Source organism: Aythya fuligula, chromosome 13, assembly GCF_009819795.1.
Source record: "Aythya fuligula isolate bAytFul2 chromosome 13, bAytFul2.pri, whole genome shotgun sequence".
In the NCBI taxonomy this organism is placed as follows: domain Eukaryota; kingdom Metazoa; phylum Chordata; class Aves; order Anseriformes; family Anatidae; genus Aythya; species Aythya fuligula.
In genome coordinates this window covers 5,511,001-5,528,969 of record NC_045571.1, presented here as the reverse complement: position 1 = coordinate 5,528,969, position 17,969 = coordinate 5,511,001, and the positions used below count along the sequence as shown (strand labels likewise).

The window sequence follows — 17,969 nt, the reverse complement described above, 5'->3', positions numbered from 1 at the left end:
AGCTCCCATGGGGGAAGCCCCGCCAGCAGGTCCAAGGGGGTCACCGGTGGGGTTCATGGGGCCGAGGCAGGCCTGAAGCCAGCCCTATGGGGCCGGGACACCACAACACAGCTCAGGGAGCGGGGTGGTGGCCCCAGGCCAAACGTGGAGGGGTTCCTGGGCCCGTGAGGGGTGTGTGGAGGCCCCACGTGAGGCTGCTCGGTGCAATTAAGGCTAATTAGCGCCACCAGGGCTCTGTAGGGCTGGGAAGCAGTGGGGCCTCAGGAGAGGGTATTAAGGGAGGAGGCAGGAGCCCAGCAGGGCCTGAGCCCCCTCCTCAACCACAGCAGCCTGCAGAGGGGACCGATGTCCAGGGCCTTCCTCCTCTTGGGTACAACTCTATTTCCTCCCCCCTCTTTTTGATTTTTGTTTTTTTTTTTTTTTTTCTCTTCAATAAAACCTCAGAAGAGGACCTCGGGGGGTGCGGGACGTCGTTTCACCCAGCTCAGCCCCTCCCGCGGCGCAGACACACACCACCAAGCTCCTCTCCGCTTCCAATGTTATTCCCCTGTAGAAAAACATCAAACGCTTTTGTACAAATGTCACAGCTCAAGAGTTTAAAATCTCACGGTTTTAAAACAAACAAACAGGGAAAAAAAAAAAAAAGGAAGAAAAAAAAAAAAAAGAAGAAGAAAAAGCCCCCACCCCAAACCCCATCATCCTGGTCTTGGAAAACAGCAGATTGGCAGGACGGACCCCGGACGGGACATCAGTAGTGCTGCCCCCCCCCGGGACTGTCACAGCCTCCCCTTTTGGGGTCTTTTGGGGTCTTCTCGAGGCAGGGAAGGATGTGGGGGCTCCCCCCGGCCCTGAGGAGCTGGACCAGCTGGTGAGCACGGGCAGGGGGTGGGATGGGGACATGCACACACACGCACACAGAGGAAAAGACCCCAAAGAGGGCCCTTTTTGGGGGCTGTGGGGCTCTGCCCCCCCCTCCCCAACCTCAAAGGCAGCTCCCTGGGAAGCTCCCCGGCTCCAACTGGCCCTGGGGGGGGGTCACGGCCCCCATCACCCTTCCCCTCCCCACCACCCCGAATGCTGCCGCCCTCCCAGCACCACAGCACCACAGCGAGGGCGACCCCACAAAAATCCCCATTACCAGTACAAAGAAAAGCGCGTGGCCACGGTCCATAGGGAGGCTGCTGCCTTTTTAAGTTAGAAACGCTTCGACTGTCCCATAGTCTGCAAAAACTGCGAGCCAGCACCCCACCCCCTCCCACCCCCCCTCAGAACTCCAAAAATCACAGTTCCACGTTCCGCAAAGTTTCCCTTTTTTTCCGTGCTGGCGGTCTCGGTGGTGGGTTGGGGCTTTTTTTTTTTTTTCCTCCTTTTTTTTTTTTTTTTTGTTTCCTTTTGTACCCCCTTCCCCTTAGCTTTTTCTTTTCTTCCCGGCCCCCAGCAAGTCCTGGGGAACCCGGTGCGGGCCAAGGGGGGGCTCGGGAAGAGGCGACACACGGAGAGGGGCTCTGGGCGAGGCAGGGAAGGAGGCTCGGCGGCTTTCCCAGGTGGAAGGAGGCAGAGTGGAGACCTCCCCGCCTCGATCCTCGCCACGTCCACGGGGAAGGCGAGCGCAGAGGATGGGCAGGAGGCCGCCGAGAGCCAAGAGGAGCCCAGGAGGAGCCTCCAGGTGCTGCCGCGGGGAGGAGAGGCCCAGAGGAGGAGGAGGAGGACGAGGAGGATGCTCCGGAGGCCGTCCCGCGCTGGTGCTGGGGCCTCGATCCCTGCAGTCCCCGGGCTGTGAGACCACCGCCGTGCCCCCGGTCGCCTCGCTCCTCTCACATCATGATGTGCCGCCGGCGGTGCAGGGCCAGGTGGTCGGAGCGGGAGAAGCTGCGGTCGCAGTCCGAGCAGCGGAAGGGCTTGATGCCCGTGTGCTTGCGGAAATGCCGGGTCAGCTCGTCCGAGCGGGCGAACTTCCAGGTGCAGCCCTCCCAGGTGCACTTGTAGGGCTTCTCGCCTGCGGGGTATAGACATGGGGGGAGCAGGGGGTCAGGCAGCACCACAGCAGTCCGCTATTAGGTGCAATACGGTAACGCCCCCAAAGTGCCTGCGGCGGGGCGCTAGGTGAAATACGGTAACGGCCCCAAAATGCTATGGGGGCAGCACTAAGTGCAATTCAACAACGGCCCCAAAAGGGGTGTGCGCTGGGTGGGTTGCGGCCGGGACCTGCATTTGTGGGGCGCCCTGCGGCACCGCCCTACAGCCGCCGTGCCCCCCCCCGGGCGTTACCCCGCTATCTGCCAGCCACAAAGCGGTGCCGCCCCCACCCGGAGGAGCTCCCGGTGCGCGGCCACGGCACGGCCGGGCCGAGGCTGCCCCCGCGTGGCCCTGCGCTGGGTGCGCGGCGCTGACAGCCCTAAACTGGGTTCTGTTGCGCGCTTATTATGGGCGTTACGGTAACGCAGCGCGGGGCGCGCCTATTAGGTGCATTACGGCGCCACGCCCGCAGAGGCCGCGCCGGGCCCAACGCCGCCGGGCCCCGCCCACCCTGCGGGCTGGGGGCGTGGCCGGCAGCACCTGGACGCCACGCCCCCTGCCCTAGACCACGCCCCCTGCGTCGAGGCCACGCCCCCCGGCGGTCCCCGGGGCTGGGCTCGGGGCCCCCAGGGACCTGCCCCAGGCTGGGGAACTGCCCCTGGGCGGCCCCGAGACCCCTCTGCCCGACACCCCATTACCCTGACACCCCACTGTGCTGTCACCCCGTCACCCTGTCACCCCATTACCCCGTCACCCTATTACCCCATGGCCCCACTACCCCGCCACCCCGCTGTCCCCTTGTCACCCCACTACCCTCTCACCCCATTTGCCCCACTACCTGTCACCTTGTCACCCCACTACCCCATCACCCTGTCACCTCGTCACCCCGCTACCCCATCACTCCACTTCCCTGTTACCCTGCTGCCCAATTAATTCCCCCATGGCCCCACTACCCTGTCACCCCATCACCCTCTCACCCCACTACCCTCTCACCCCATCACCCCACCACCTTTTTACCCCACTACCCCATTACCCCATCACCCCGTCCCCCCCCGGCCCCATTACCCGTGTGTATCCTCCGGTGGGCTTTGAGGTGGGAGCTCTTGGTGTACACCTTGTTGCAGCCCTCGAAGTCGCACTGGTGGATCCGCCGCTTCTTCAGGTCGGGGGACTCGGCGCGGGGCAGGCGCGGGGTGGCAGGCCTGGGGGGGGGGGACAGGGGACAGGGACAGGGATGGCGGCGCCGTGCACCCCCCCGGGACCCCCCCACCACCACCCCAATGGTCCCGGGGCTGCACTCACTCGCGCTGCAGGTCCTGGAAGGGCGCGGGGCCGCTCTCCGAGGCGCTGTCCTCGCTGTCGCTCGGCATGTCCATGGGGAACATGGCGCCAGGGTCGATTTTCACTGGGGGGGGGGCGGGAAAGAAAAGCTATTGAGGAACAAGGAGGGACGGGGTCAGGCCGGGAGTGCAGGGCACGTGGGGAGCAAACACCCCAAAAACCCGCCCGCCGCCCCCAGCGCACCGACAGGCGGTGGCGTGACCCCCCCCCTAAAAAATTAACGGGAGTTTGGGGACAGGGAGGTACCCGTGTGGGTGTGGGGGCAGCTTGGGGACGCTGCTCTCTGCCCAAAGGAGGGGACGCAAGGGGGACATAAACCCCTTCGTAAGGGGGATGGGGACGCAGTTAGGATAGGGGATGTTTTGGGGGTGGGTACCCAGGCCACCCACCCCATATGGAGGGGGACACAGTGGGGACATTATGAGGGGGGACACTGAAACTGGAGCCACTGTGGGTGGCCAGCAGCCGGGTGGCACCGCTTTGTGCCACTCCCTGGGACAGACACGAGGCCACCAGCACGGGGACACCGCTGTCCCGTGCCAGGGGGACTCGGGGGCCACTTTTTGGGGTCGCCACCCCTCCGACAGACGACGCCTCGTGCGGGAAAGCAGCGGGCGAGCCCCTTACCGGAGCCGGTGTTCTTGCCATCGCCCCCGATGAGCGGCACGGTGATGGCGGTGACGCCGTCGGCCGGCATGGTGGTGTAGACGACGGGGAGGGACTGCACCACCACCGGGATGGTCTGCAGGTTGCCCATCTTGCTGGGCAGGTTGACCGAGGGGATGGTGTGGATGACGTGCAGGATCTGCTGCCCGCCGCTGCCCTGCGACGACGCCAGGATGGAGCCGGGCGACAGCACGGCCGGGATGGCCGAGGCGGCCGAGCCCAGCGCCGGGGACGCGATGGAGACGCTGGGGGCGGCGGGGACGGGGGGAGCCACCAGCAGAGGGGACGAGTGCACGGAGGGGGGCGGTGGGGGCGGCGGGGGCTGCGTGGCGGGCGGGGGCGGCGGTGGCGGCAGCGGCGGGGCCTTGGCCTTGTTGAGGGAGAGGTCGACGGGCTCGGCCTGCGGCTGCCCGCAGTCGGTGGCCAGCAGCTCCTCGGGCGGCTCCGTCTTGATGTCGGCCAGCAGCACCGGGGGCTCCAGGGGGGGCTCGGCCAGCAGCGAGGACGAGCTCATCTTGGGGGGCGCCTTCCCCTGCCCCGCGCCCTGCGGGTTAAGCGCTGATTAACGCGGCCGCTCGGTAATTAACGGGGGGGTTAATTACACCCCCCCCCCCCCCACCACCACCTCCCCACCCACCTGCTCCGGGCGCCGCCAACGGACACCGCCCCCCCCCCCCCCCCACCGCGTGCCGGGGGGGCGGAGCCTCGGAATGTGGGCGTGGCCTGAGGTGGGCGTGGCTTTGAGGTGAGGGCGTGGCTTCGCCCCCTCCCCCGCGCCTTATTAAAGAGGCCGGGCCCTTTAAGACCAAAGGGCGGGGCGGGGCGGGGCGGGGAGGGAGGGGAGGGAGGGGGAGGGGGCGCGCGCGCGGCGACGTCGCGCCTCGCCCCCCCCCCCGCCTCCCGCCGTGACCTTCCCCGCGCGCGCTCCCCGGAAGCGGGGCCGCGCTTAAAGGCGCCGCCACCCCCGGGGCGTCAGGGAGGGGACGGGAGGGGACGGAAGAGGGGGGGGGGGGGAAGGGCACGGGGCGGGAGCTGCCCCCCCCCTCCTCACCCACCCCCACCCCCACCCCACCACCCCCCTCCCAAAATGGCCCCGCTTACCCCTCGCCCCCACCCCCGGGCAGGCCCCGGGAGGCCCCGTGCGGGGCGGGGCGGCACCTGCGGGGCACAACCGGGGCCGCGTCCCCCCCCCTCCCCCCTTCCCCCCTCCCCCCCTCCCCTCATATCCCAACCTCCCCCCCCCCCCCTCCACAGCCCCACCCCGGCCCCGCGGCCCCTTTAAGAGGCCGCTCAAGATGGAGGCGGCCTCGCCTCGCCCCGCTCCCCCCCGGCCCGGCCCGGCCCGGCCCGGCCGCTCTCACTTTGCCGTGCGCCTCCTTCGAGCGCATCGCAGCAGCCGCCGCCGCCGCCGCCGCCGCCGCTGCCCCGGGCCCCGGGGCGGCGCCGGGCGGGGCGGGGCGGGGCGGGTGGGGCCGTGCCGGGGCCGGGCGGGGCTGGGCCGCGCCGCGCCGCGCCCACGGGAGGGGAGGGGCGGGGCCGCCACGGGGCCCTCACGGAGGGAGGGGAGGGAGGGGGGGGTGGGGGGGAGCCCCTAAAAGTGACGTCACCGCTGGCAGCAGCCAATGGGCGGCGCCCCCCCCGTTGCTATGGGGACGGGGCCCGGGGGTGCGGGGGGTGCGGGGGGCTTTGGGGTGAGAAATGGGGGAATTGGGGCTGGGGAAGCCCCCTGAGGGGCCCTGCCCAAGGCCTCGTGGGCCGGGCCCCCCCCCCGCCCTGCAGGCCCCACCCTGAGTTATTTAAACAAAAAACGTGCTTTTTTTTGGTTTTTTTTTGGTTTTTTTTTTTTTTTTTTTTTCTTTTATTTTTCTTTTTTTATTTTTTTTTTTCCTTTCTCCCTCCCCGGGCCGCTCGGTTCACCTCAGGTGGCAGGAAGGAAACGGCTCGCAGAGCCACCGGGGAGCACGGCGGCAGGAGGCACAGCCATTGGGGCAGCCGGGCTCCCAGCGGGGCCCCCCCCACCCCAAATCCCCCCATGGGATTTGCCCTGGGGTCTTTTTGGGGTTTTGCCCCTCTCTGGGGCCAGCTCCGCCTGTGGGATGCCCGAGGGCCGGGGCAGGCAGCACCGTTTGGGGTGTTTGGGTACCAAGGGGCTGAGGCACCAGGGAAGGCCGGTGGGACCCCAGGCTGGGCAAAACGCCTCCAGGTTGGGCTTTTGGGACAGGGACGAACAAAACCCAGCGGGGTACGGCCAAGAGGTGAGTTGGCCACCTCGAAATAGAAGCAGCGGCTTCATTTCTCTGCACACTGCCGCTGTCTGACAGCTCCCTCCACACCCCTTTATTACCTGCCCCCCCCACCCCACACACTTTTCCCCCTTTACGCATCCCCTTCCCCGTGCCCACAGCCCCTCAGGCAGCGTTTCCCACCCGGTCCCGTCCTCCAGCCCGCTGTGAAGCAGTGCCCTCAGCAAGGTGTCTTCAGCTCCACCCCGCAACCACGGCCCTGAGCCGCCTTCTGCTCTCCCCAGATCTCCAAGCTGCCTCCCCAGCAGCTGCTGTCGACCTTCCCGAGGCTCCAACGAGGTAGGGAGAGGCAGCAGCGCTCCCCACAAAGTCTGAGTTGGGAATCGGCGTCCAAGCTCCTCTCCCCCGGGGACGCCGCCTCGGTGGCTCTCGCTGGAAATCCACCCAGCCCCACAGCTCCCAAATGCAGCTGCTGAGGAGGCGGTGCAAGACACGGGGTGTTTCATCCTGCCACGCTTTAGAACCGGTGGAAGAGCTCGTGCGCAGCCCGGCCTCGGCTCCCCAGCCGAGATGTGCCCTTTAGCTCTGCTCTCACACCACAGACTCACCCTTTCAGATTTTTTTTCCGAGTGTGTGGGCCGGGGATAGAGGGGAAAAGCGTGATTTCGAGAACACAAAATGGAGCTAGGCTGGGAGTTGCCACACCCTTTTTTTTTTTTTTTTTTTTTTTTTATAAAGTCATTTGATGCAGCGAGAAAAAAATTAAAAAAAAGATGCTGACAGGCATCAGGTCCCACCCAGCAAGTCAGAGCCCCCTAACTCAGTGCTCCTGTTCCTCCTGTGTTTAGTGGCATCAAACCTCATTAAAAATAGACAGTACTACAGCCACCCCGGTGCCGAACGCCGTCCGAGTGGCCTGCCACGAACACGGCTCCCGTCGCTCATGCACGCACAGTCCCCAGCCACCGCGCTCTGCAATTCCTACGTGCCCACGGCAGCCCCAGCAAGGAGGGCAGGGACACCTCGCCGCCACCTTCCGTCACCTCGGGAAGCGTCGAGAGGCCAAGGGCATCCCGGCTGCTTCACCCGCCTGGTGAATTTTGCCTCCATATGGAGAAAAAAATAATCTCGAGGGGAAATTCGGGAGTGACCTTCAGCTGGCACTCCCCAGAGGCTGGGGAAGGGGAAACGCAGCGAGGGCACGTCTGCTTGCCAAGGCTGCCCCGGGTTTTAGAAGAAAGCAAGCCCACGGTGTCCAAAGCTCTAGGATCTGAAATCCCCGGTAGCAAAAAATTTATTTTCATGACTGAAGACAAGGAGAAATTTATAAATGTATTCTAGCAACCTACCAATAAAATAGTAAATACTCCATCCCTGTGATTTATACGATCACCTGGGAGCAGAACATCCAGAAAGGCTCTGCCACGTGCCACTATGACAGCCAGGAGCATGAGACCACGTGCACATCACCTGTCCTTACTTCTTCCCAACCCCACACACGCCAGGAAGTCTCTTTTGAAGGTCCGCAGTGTATCCAGACATCATCCGAGTGACTAGTGTCCAACGTTACAAGGAGAAACAATAAAGAAGATTGCGGTGGTAAGCAGCACACTCATTTCAAAACCCACAAAGACATCCACATTGTTAGATTCTCCTAAAAAAGTAGTTCCGATTCACTTTTTCTCCCCCCAACGACCAGGTGCGTCGGCCGGCGCTCAGCGCATGAGCAGGCTGTGCTTTGGTCCGTCCACTCGCTCCAGCTTCTCGAAGTGTTTTCTGGCGTTGCGGATGTTGATCAGCGTAGCTGCAGAAGCTGAGATGGAGAAGGGAGAAGAAAAAGTTAGAAGGAATGGACAGCACTCATCTGAGCTCCTGTCAGCAGAACCAAATCAGAACCCTGGCTGGTTTGGGCTCACGTTGCCACGCCAAACTCAGCACCATGACGAAAAGGAGGAGTGAAGCCCGCTGCTCAGCAGAGGGCACAAGTGTTCTACAGCTTTTACTTGCACCGGGCGGCACCAGATTTCACCTAAATTTGGAGAAGTGACGCAGTGTGAAGCCGGCGCTCTTCCCTACTGCTCAGGGAGCACCAACCTCCCGGCCTCCTGCTCCCTGCGTGGCGCAGGGAGGTGGGGGCTGCTCGCTGATATCAGGGAGGCACAGGAGAAGAGTCAGGACAAGCTGTGGTCGTGCAGAAGTCACTTCAGCTTCTCATCTGCTGCTCGAGCACAGGAATATCACAGCTCAGTAGCTCACCCAGCACCCCAGGGCTCACTCAGGTTTTCCCTAACGCAGGAACCCCTTCAAAAAGGGGAGGACAAGATTAACAGCTGTCGGCCACGCAGCTGCCCAGGTCAGCGTGCCTTCAGCACCTCACATTTTACCAGAAGCAGCTTCGATCAGGAATATAAACACAGTCACATATTCAGGCCGTGCCTCTGGCACTGCTGGCCGCAAGTCGTTAAGATAAATAGACGCGACTATAATTAGAGCCCTTGCCCACCGAGACGGTTCAGGCAAGAAGAGCAAGAACTCATGCATAAACCATCCCTGCTTCCTTTCCAAAAAATCACCGTGGCTGCCAAAGCAGCGCAGCCCAAAATAGGCTGTCAGACGCGACCTATCCCATCAGGTCACATCTGCCACCGCGCTTCCCCACCGTGGCTCCGACCCTGCGCCAAACAGCGCCGGCTCCGCTCCTCCTGCGAGGCAAGGCGCTGCTGAACCACCTCCCCTTTCCCTCCGTGCCTTTTAAGCCAATCCTTTTTATTGCTTTGCCTGCTCTGTGCCACGTTCCAGCAGGAACGCACCCTAACTAAGCCAGCTGCTCGTCCCCGTGAACAACGGCCCCAGGCTCGTCTCTGCTTTACTTACGTATTGAAGGGTCCGACATAACCACCATCACGTATGTGTTTGAGGTGAAGATGTCGATAAAAGCAGCAAAGTTAGAGTTCCTCACTTCCATGCTCTGGAAAGAAGCGGCCAGCTTACTACAGAGGGAAAAAAAAAAAAAAAAGAAAAAGGGAAATGTAGTGTTACTGTAACAGCACTCACAAGTTCCCCACCCCATCCCCAGGGTCACTGTTCAGCACTGGAAACAAAGAAGCATTGCTTGCAAAGGGGGACGTGACCACCAGGTGAGGCTGGGGTTTGTTTTTAAGAAGCAAACCCTCCAGCTTCAGGCTTCATTCATCCAGCAAGGGCAGCACGAAGCCATCAGACTGCTGGCTGGCTGTAACTCGAGACACAGCTCCACCGCCCCGTGGAGGACGCTGTGCCCAGCATCACTTGTCCCACGGATGAAGCTGTCACTCCCGGGACAGTTTTACACCCTCTGGAAGCAAGCACAAAGCTGAAGGATCTCAAGGCAGCTCTGCAAAGCACGCTGCTGCTTCCCCGTCCTGTCCGGGCTCTGAACACTTCCAGATGTTGCTGACAGACTGGGGAACCTGAGGGCGGTTCACAAGACGAGGTACTCTGAAGTAAGCTTTCTATTTTCCAGTTCAAAATGCTGATAACCACGGGCTTGCAAGCCCCTTCCTCCCAGACCAGGGCGCTGGCAAAGCCCTTCGCCTGCACTGCCAACTGCCTCCAGCTCCTCAGCCCGCTCCTGGCACTTCCCCACCTTGCCCAGGAGAAAAAGGCCGAGCAGAAAATGGGTGTTTCAAAACAACCCCCTTTCAACAATCACCAGAGGAGGAAGTTATGAAAGATGAGAAGAAACTCGGACGTTTTTGACCACCGTGCTTTCTAGAAAGCAATTTAACCGAGGCACCTCCTCCCGCCAAGGAGGTATAAAGGCAATGTTCACTTGGAAAGCTTCCTCGTCTCGGCATGACACCAAAACCCCTGCTCAGGGATCCTTCCCACTGGACCAGCTCACCTGCAACTTAGCTTGAATTGTTTAATAATGTTGCTGATTTTCTCAAATCTGTGGATATCCCGCTGTTCTTTGCACTGATAGTGAGAAATGACCTGGAAGGCAGAAAAAACGCAGGGTTAGTCACTGATTTCAGGGGAGCCCTTCGCAAGTGCTGAGCTGTAAACACCCCAGAGGCACTCCTGTCCCTTTGGGGCCTGAACACCCCGACTTGGTGCCGTTTTAACTCAACGTAAAGCACAAAAAAAAGCACAAGGTGGAAAAGTACAAGGTGGAACAGCGGAACACAGGCGGCTGGCTTCCTAGGGAGCTCTCCCTGCACCAATTAACTGAGTCAGAGCGAGATGGGGCTACGCTGCCTGCGCTCGGATCCGCTCCCCTCCCTCCCCTCCCACGCAGCAATGCAGCAGCAAGGTGCAGACCTTGGTGCTCGGCTGCAGAGGCTGGAAAGATCAAAAGTTTCCAGGATTCCTCGCGCCGTGACCCACGCCTACCTCTCCTCTCCCCAGCCCCTTCCACGGGGCTGGCAGCCCACACACCTTCACGCCCCAGCCAAAAATCCAACAGGCTGAGAAGGGCATTTACTGCTTAAGGGGGATCACACATCCAACAGCTGCATTATCTTTGTTCCCACAGAAAACCAGGAAGAAGCATTATTTGAACAACGCTACGCTACGAGCTTTAAGCTCAGAGGAATCCATAAATCAGCTGCTACAGCCTTGCAGGAATTAAATTGTGAGTTTTTTTTCCCCCCTTCCTTAAGCACCTTAAAAAATCTTTATTTCCTACTTTTAAGCCTGTCCAACTGTTCCTACAGATACAAGTTTAACCATATTCAAGAATCGCATCCATACCAAAGCCTTCACTACATGCAAGCTCTTTTCTCAACTCTCCAGGTTTTCCTGTTACTGCGCTGCGAATACAATTTCAGAATAAGATTTCACTTCGGGAGAAAGGAGGCCCTGGGGAAGTTTAAGTGTAAGAAAACAGTGAGAAGGAGAAAGTCTTTAAAAAGTCATCATTACACCGAAAATCAGTACAGAATTTTTGTAGCAAAGAAGTCGCTTTCAGTAAAAATAAAAAAATAAAAATGCAGGTTTTGAATGCATGTAAGCACTGCTACCTAGCGCAAAGGTGGAACTATTCATTAGCTACACGAGTTCTAAAAGCAGAACTTGCCAGAAACAGCAGGTGCCTAATCCTGACAGTTGAAGTGAGAAAAGTAACGAGAAAAGTCACTTCAGTCAGGCCTTTGTCAAGGAAAGCACTCAAAACTGAGATCAGTTTCTTCAGGTCAGTGAGAGCACAGGTACAAAGCCTGAAGGAACCAAGCTAGGCACTAAGAGAACGGCACGACAGGCAGCGGTGGGTTTAACCAACACGTTTCCCCACAGCAATCCAGCTGTCAGTGAGCCTCTATCCACACTTAAGGCTTGTAGAGCATCAGGCACTCGCAAAAAAGGAATCAAGAACAGTTAAAAAACAGCCGAGAAGGAACTGAAAAGACTGTTTTTCAAGCTAAAGAAGGCTCTCGTCCTGTGCAGAAAGGAATTCTCAAGTCCCACGGCTGATAACAGAATGGGGATCTGAAACCCTCCCGCAGCTTGGAAGAGGGAAATACCACTCAAGCCCTCGGCTCAACTGCGAGCCGTGGAAATTTGGGAAGGTCACATGAGCCACGGAGTCCTGTCAGCTACTTTGAGTATCACAAGGCCTGGATCAAAGCGTTCTGCCATCTGGTGCTGGCACCTCTCTCTGGGCAACTGCCACAACCGCACTTTCCATCCAGGGAACTCCGTCCTAGGCTGGGCAGAGGGACGCGAAGGGCAGAACGGCTGTATTCACCAGGAAAGTGGCTCTCTCAAACAGAAGCACTTCGTCTGCCTCGATGATCTGAGCAAAGTTCCTCAGGTTCATTTCCAGCTGCTGGACGTTGGGGATCAGCTGATAGACTATGCTGGACCAAGCCTGTGGGCAAACAAAGAGAAGAAGGGGCTGCGTTAACACATCCCCCAGCCTCACCACGAGCTGCTGACGTCTCCACCTACCATCCCCACAGCTCTCCTGTCCACTCGGTGCGTACCAGAGCCTCCCACCACCCTGCTGCCCAGGGCACGAGGTCTGCAGAGCTCCAGAGAGCTGCGTGTGGAGCAGCACACGGCTTTGCCTGTTTTTAAACAGCTCAACACAGCCTGCTACCTGTTAGTAGGTTAAGGGAGGGCCGGTGTCTAGAGGGAGCTGGGTGCAGGCAGCGTGAGGGGTGCTGCCGGGCACACGGTACGGGATCACCCTCAGCCAGACCTCGTCCTACACCGAATTTCAACTGCTTTTAGATGGATTTGCCAGGATGGTGAGATCTGCCTGCTGAAGTCAAGATTAAGAGCTCCTCACCTTCTGCCCAGCAACCCAGCGTGCTGCCACCACTGCTTGCTGGCAGCTGACAACGCTCCTTTGCTCCCAGCGTAGCCCAGGCAGCACCTACCACGCTCACACCTTGAAGACTCTGACACTGCATCGAGGGCTGACCAACAAGAAAAGGCAAACCAAAACCACCACCACCAAAAAGCCACCCTCACGCGCTCCTAGAAGCTAAGTAGCAAAGTAAATCCCCAGGATGGTAAATGCCTGAAGTGCTTTAACTGTAATGTGGGGAAAAAGCAACCAGGAAAGAGCTCCTTGCTGGCTACACATGACTAAAAGATGCACGAGGTCTTTGTGAAGTGGCTAGGCAAAGCGTTTAAGCAGCATTAAAGTGACACCACAACTCCAAGACATGGAGGAGTTTTACTTTTGTTTTTTTAATTTAAAATGCTGATGCCATTCCGGCCAGCTAACCTCCACCAGGAGGAGTCCGCGCAGATCTGAAGAGGAGCAGTCAGTAGCAGAGCAGTAGGAGCTAACCGCTCGCCTTCCTCGTGCTCGTTTTCAAGTGGGGAGGGGGAAAAAGGCCGGCTGCAGAGAGGATGGGGTACAAACCTTGTAGAGCGTCTCATCCCAGATGGAAGTTCTAAAACAAGCACACTCCAAGGGACGTGAAAGGCGCCTCAAGTCTTCCTCACGCTCCTTAAAAATCTGGGAAGTAAAAAAAAAAGAAAAAAGAAAAAGATGAGCAGTCGAGTGTAAATATTTCTTCCTTTGTGTGGTTGCTGACTGGCACCTCCAGCACACGTTTCAAACAAAACTCAACAACGCACGGCGCTGGGGAAAGAGGAGCAGCAGCACGTGTTGGCAGGGACGGGCTGCCAGAAACCTCTCCCACTGGGGCAGCAGAGACGAGCAACCCCGGCTGTCTTGCAGCAGGAGGCTCAAACCTCAGATAACCGCGGTGTTGTGGAGTAGAAACGGAAGCTCCTGGGTGTGAGTTTTAGAGAGGAGCAGAAATCTGACATCCCCTGGCCACGTGCAAAAAGCTGGGTCACTGGGAAGAAGGTAGAAGGAAAGCACTAGAGAATTTCATCTGCAGGAACTGCATGGACGAGGCAGCTCCGAGGCTCACACGCAGCCTTCTCCCACCAAATTCTGCCCTCCAAAGTTCAGGCTACAAAAAGGAAGGGGCCAAAGAGAAGGCAGCCTCACAGCAGGCTCCTACAGAAGCAGCAAAAAAGCAGCAAGGCCAAGTGTTTGCAGGAACGGCCTCAGAACAGAGCCTGGTGACTGCGCAGGGATACGCACGGGAAATAAAACCAGAGAGAGGCCCCCTCCCAGCTGCCCACCCCACCCCAGGGCCTCAGCAGAACCTGCACAGCTACCCAAAACCTGCAGCTGTACCCCAGCCCCCGAACAGAGCGGGACAGAACAGCTTCAAGGTTTGAGACTCCCCCTTCAGCTCACAGGGAAGGAGGAAAAGATCTTCAAACTGCCCCTCCGAACAAGCTCTTTGAGCTGTTTTTGCAGACGCTCACCAGGAGCCAGAGGGAAGTTTCGTGGGACTTCTTGCAACAGCCTAAGGGGCCTCCGGGCTTGCTGCAGGCCAGGGAGTGGCCGAGCAGCCAGGGGTGTACTCCTCAGGCAGAGGTGCCTAAGCCTGGAAGAGTTTTTCCTCTGATATCAGGAGCTGGTTGCTTTCGGTCACAGCTGAAAAATCGAGGCTGGCGATATCCAATATCCTCCAGTCTCCCTGCAACCTTCCAAAAGCTCTGAGGAGAGCAGAAAACACCAAACCCAACCGAGAGGCTGACCCACGGCCTTTGCAGGATGCCTCCTGCAGCACGGGAGCGTTAAACCAGGGTGATCTCTGGGCAAGCAGGCACACCGAATGCCGTGGGACAGGAAGCAGAAGCACTGCCTGGTACAAACCACTTTCTAGTTAACCGGGAAAGTTTCAGCCTTTGTTTTGTCAGCCTTTAGGGCCCAGCTTACGTGGGATCGAAAGCGAGAGCTGAAAAGAAACCAACCACCACTGTCATCGCCACAATCCTCAGAGCCACCCAGACGGTTAAAGGCAGCTCCAAGTCTGCTGGGTTTCCTTCAGCTCTCCCTTCCTTCCCTGCCCCCAGCATCAGAACCGGAGCTATGAAAGCAAAGGCTGGGAGCAGCTGTCACTAAAAGCCATCAGGTCTCTCCTCCACTGGATACATGCAGGAAACAGCACCGACACAATCTGGGTAGGGAGGAAGGGGCTCAGACAATTCTTAGAGACATCTGAGAAACAATTCGAGGAGCAGTGCTGACGGGGCTGGATTTGAAGCACAGAACAGCACCGTTACACAACGCACAGCCAGGAGATGCTCTCTCCGAAAGCATTTCTATGGCAACTACCAGCTGCTCACCAGATCTCGCTGATCCTCCTGCACCAGGTCCATCTTGTGCACCAGGCAGAAGATCTTGGCATCAGGGGAGTTCTGGAGGATGGCCTCCAAGCACGACTGGTAGTAGTGCATGTCCTTCTCCAGCTCGCGGCTCTCCACGTCGAAGACGTAGATGAGGACTTCCACGTTGCGGAAGATGTTGTCCCGCTGGCTGGTGAAGTAATTCTCCATGAACGTGTCCTGGCTGAGGAGGAGCAGAGCAACAGAAGCACCAGGTGAAGGGCTCGGGCTCCTCGCCAGCAGAAGAAAGGAGCCAGCAAGGAAAGGGTGGGACTTTCCTCGGCCTTTCCCGCGGAGGTAGCTCGGAGACTGCAGGCAGGAGGCCAGCCTCCTTCCACCCACAGCCCTAAGATGTGGGATCCGCTCTTCCCAGAGCTGCCTCACCAGTTCCACAGCGGCGAGCAGTGAGCCTGCTCCATACACGAGCAGCACGCGGCTGCCTTCGGGGCAGAAGGCCCTCTGCTCCTGTTCCACCCCCACCCCGTTCACAGCACCGGCCCCCAGCAGCGCCAAAAGCAGGAATCCAAGCACCTACCCTCCGCAGTCCCAGAGGTTTAACACCAGGTTTCCGAGGAACCTCACGTGGGAGTGCTCCACATCGACTGCAAAGAGACAACGAGTGGGTTACCGACTGCCCCACGCACCCAGACCACAGCCGCCTCCTCGGGCAGCTCTTTGCAGTTCAGCTCACGGTTATCAGAGCTCCCTCTGAACAGCGCTGGGTGTAAATCCAGCTCCTGAGTAACCCAAGCCCTCCTGCCCGCCAGCCAGGCCGCCGCTGTGCTGCGGCAGGTGGCTCCCCCGTCCCAACACCCGCTGACCTCTGCGATATTTGAAGCACGGCACCAGCCCCAGCACGTTCTGCGAGGGCTTAAACCAGCCTTAAAAACACACAAACAGCGTAAACTTCAAGAGACCACACCTACAGCAACACAGGGACACGCGCCAGTCAGACATCGAGTCCTCCCAGAGCAATTGGGGGCTGTTGCAGGGGGCTTTCCACTCAGTGCTATTTTTTACACCAGTGGCTTTGGCAAAAAAAGAGGCAGAGGATGCTCGTTAAGACTGGTGCCTCCCCCTGCCACAACCACTGTGCACAGCAAGATCACCGGGCCTCCCTCTGGGCTCACAAGCAGCACGCTGAGGACAGGGAGGCCTCAGCACCAGCAAGAATGAGGAGGCTGCTCCGAGCACACCCCTGACAGCAGGTGCAGCAGCACCACAGGCTGCTCCCTGATCGCCCCCCAAGAAAAGGAAGGTTAAAGTCCAGGAGCAAAGCGTCAGGACTGGAAGCAGCGCTCAGGGCTCCTTCCCCTTTTGCTCCAGCCTCTGCCTGACCTCATCCAAACCACGGAGCGAAGCTCGCTGCGAGCTGGGAGCCCCCGACTGCTGCTGGCACAGGCCGGGAGCGGCAGGGAGCAGCATCCCCCCTCCGACCCACAGCGCCCGAGCCCCGGGGGCCTCCCAGCTCCCCCAGGAGAAGCCTTACTCGTGGCGCCCAGGCGCCGGGTGTCCCTGGCGATGTAATTCGCGAAGATGATGGACCTCATGCTGGTCTTCCCTGACCCGCTTTTACCCATCAGCAGCACCTGAGGGGGGGGGGGACAAAAACACAGAGCCAGGGTCAGCCCCCGCACGGCACCGAGCCCCGCAGCCCCCCCCCACACCCCCCCGCCCCTCCCCCCCCGCTGTTCCCTCCCAGGCGCTGCCCGCGGAGCCCCCAGGGCCCGGCCTGACAGGGCCCGGCCGCCCCCTCCCCCCCTCACCTTCTTCTTCATGGCGGCGCTCGGCATCCCCCAGCCGCGGGCACAGCACGGCGGCGCTCCGCGGGCCTTCCTCAGCCCTTCCTCCGCCTTTCCTCCGGCTTTCCTCCCGCTTTACTCCGTCCTTACGCCCCCCCCGCCCCCCCCCCCGCCGCGCTCACGGGACCCAGCGCTCGGCGGCCGCCGCCGGTCACGTGAGCGCGCGCCCCGCCCCCCTCCTCCCGCCGCGCCACGTGACGCCGCCAGAGGGGGGCGGGGAGGGAGGGGCTGGGAGTGAAGCGCGCGGCGCCATCTTGGCTGCGGGCAGCCCTCACTGCGCACTGAGGAGGGGGCGGCCTGCAGGGGGCGCTGCGGGGCCGGGAGCGTTGCGTGGGGCTTGGGGCGGGCGGGGCGAGGTGCACACAGCGCCTCCCATATGGTCTAGCGGTTAGGATTCCTGGTTTTCACCCAGGCGGCCCGGGTTCGACTCCCGGTATGGGAAGGAGGTGAAATTTTTGTTCGTCCTCCGCTTTTGGGCCCTGAGGGGCGCTGAGGGGAGCGCCCGCAGCCGGAGTGGGCACGAGGGGAGCCCGTGAAGCGAGCCCCGAGCGGGGCGCTGAGGCAGAACCCGCCCAGCACGGCCCATAAAGGCCCTGAGAGCCGCAGTGGGGCCCCGCCGCTGCCACCCGGCCCCAGCAGCGCCCTGAGGGGCCCGGCCCAGCCCCGGGCCCCGCGCAGGCTTTTGAGGGGACCCGCGGCGCTGTGCGCATGCGCACCGCCCCCCCCCCCCCACACGCACAGGGCGCAATACGCATGCGCCGCCACCGTGCGTCGCCCGGTCTGTGGCATGAGGCAGCACGCACGCGCACAGCGCCTCCGCGCTTGTCACGATGCGCATGCGCACAGCCCCCTCCGCGGCGGGGCGCTGAGCACGCGCCGTGCCCTGCTCCGGGCAGGATGCAGGGCGCATGCGCGGCGCAGTGCGGGCGCGTCACCGCCCCGGCGCCTCTCGGCGCGCATGCGCCTCGCCCGGCGGTACGCCAAGGAGGGCGCCCACAGGGTCGGGCAGCGCGCATGCGCAGTGGCAGCGGCGGGAGGCGCAGTGCGCCCCCGTGTGGCGGCCCGGCGCCATGGCGGGCTGCGAGGGCACTGCCGAACCCCAATGAACGCCACAGCCTCTGCCCTGACACTGACCGGCCCCACACTAAAACACTACCCCTGAGTTCAACACCTAAACGGCTTTTAAACACCCCCAGGGATGGTGACTCCACCA

At 60.7% G+C, this 17,969-nt stretch overlaps 2 protein-coding genes and 1 non-coding gene across 3 annotated transcripts; 1 reads left to right on the top strand and 2 right to left on the bottom strand.

Moving 5' to 3' along the window:
• Positions 1-1,168: 1,168 nt before the first annotated feature.
• Positions 1,169-5,411, bottom strand: KLF8 (Kruppel like factor 8). Its single transcript, XM_032196391.1, has 5 exons — positions 5,385-5,411; positions 3,985-4,567; positions 3,319-3,421; positions 3,082-3,218; positions 1,169-1,996 (listed from the first exon to the last, which is right to left on the bottom strand). Exons 1-5 carry the CDS (start codon positions 5,409-5,411, stop codon positions 1,815-1,817), a joined length of 1,032 nt encoding a protein of 343 aa, XP_032052282.1. The 3' UTR covers positions 1,169-1,814.
• Positions 5,412-7,528: 2,117 nt separating this feature from the next.
• On the bottom strand, positions 7,529-16,848 carry LOC116494597 (ras-related GTP-binding protein A). Its single transcript, XM_032196543.1, has 9 exons — positions 16,721-16,848; positions 16,444-16,543; positions 15,490-15,556; positions 14,916-15,138; positions 13,123-13,218; positions 11,992-12,114; positions 10,150-10,241; positions 9,141-9,256; positions 7,529-8,079 (listed from the first exon to the last, which is right to left on the bottom strand). Exons 1-9 carry the CDS (start codon positions 16,745-16,747, stop codon positions 7,982-7,984), a joined length of 942 nt encoding a protein of 313 aa, XP_032052434.1. The 5' UTR covers positions 16,748-16,848; the 3' UTR covers positions 7,529-7,981.
• Positions 16,849-17,126: 278 nt separating this feature from the next.
• Positions 17,127-17,198, top strand: TRNAE-UUC. The gene has a single exon. It is a non-coding gene; the product is annotated as a tRNA-Glu (tRNA).
• The last annotated feature ends 771 nt before the right edge of the window (positions 17,199-17,969 follow it).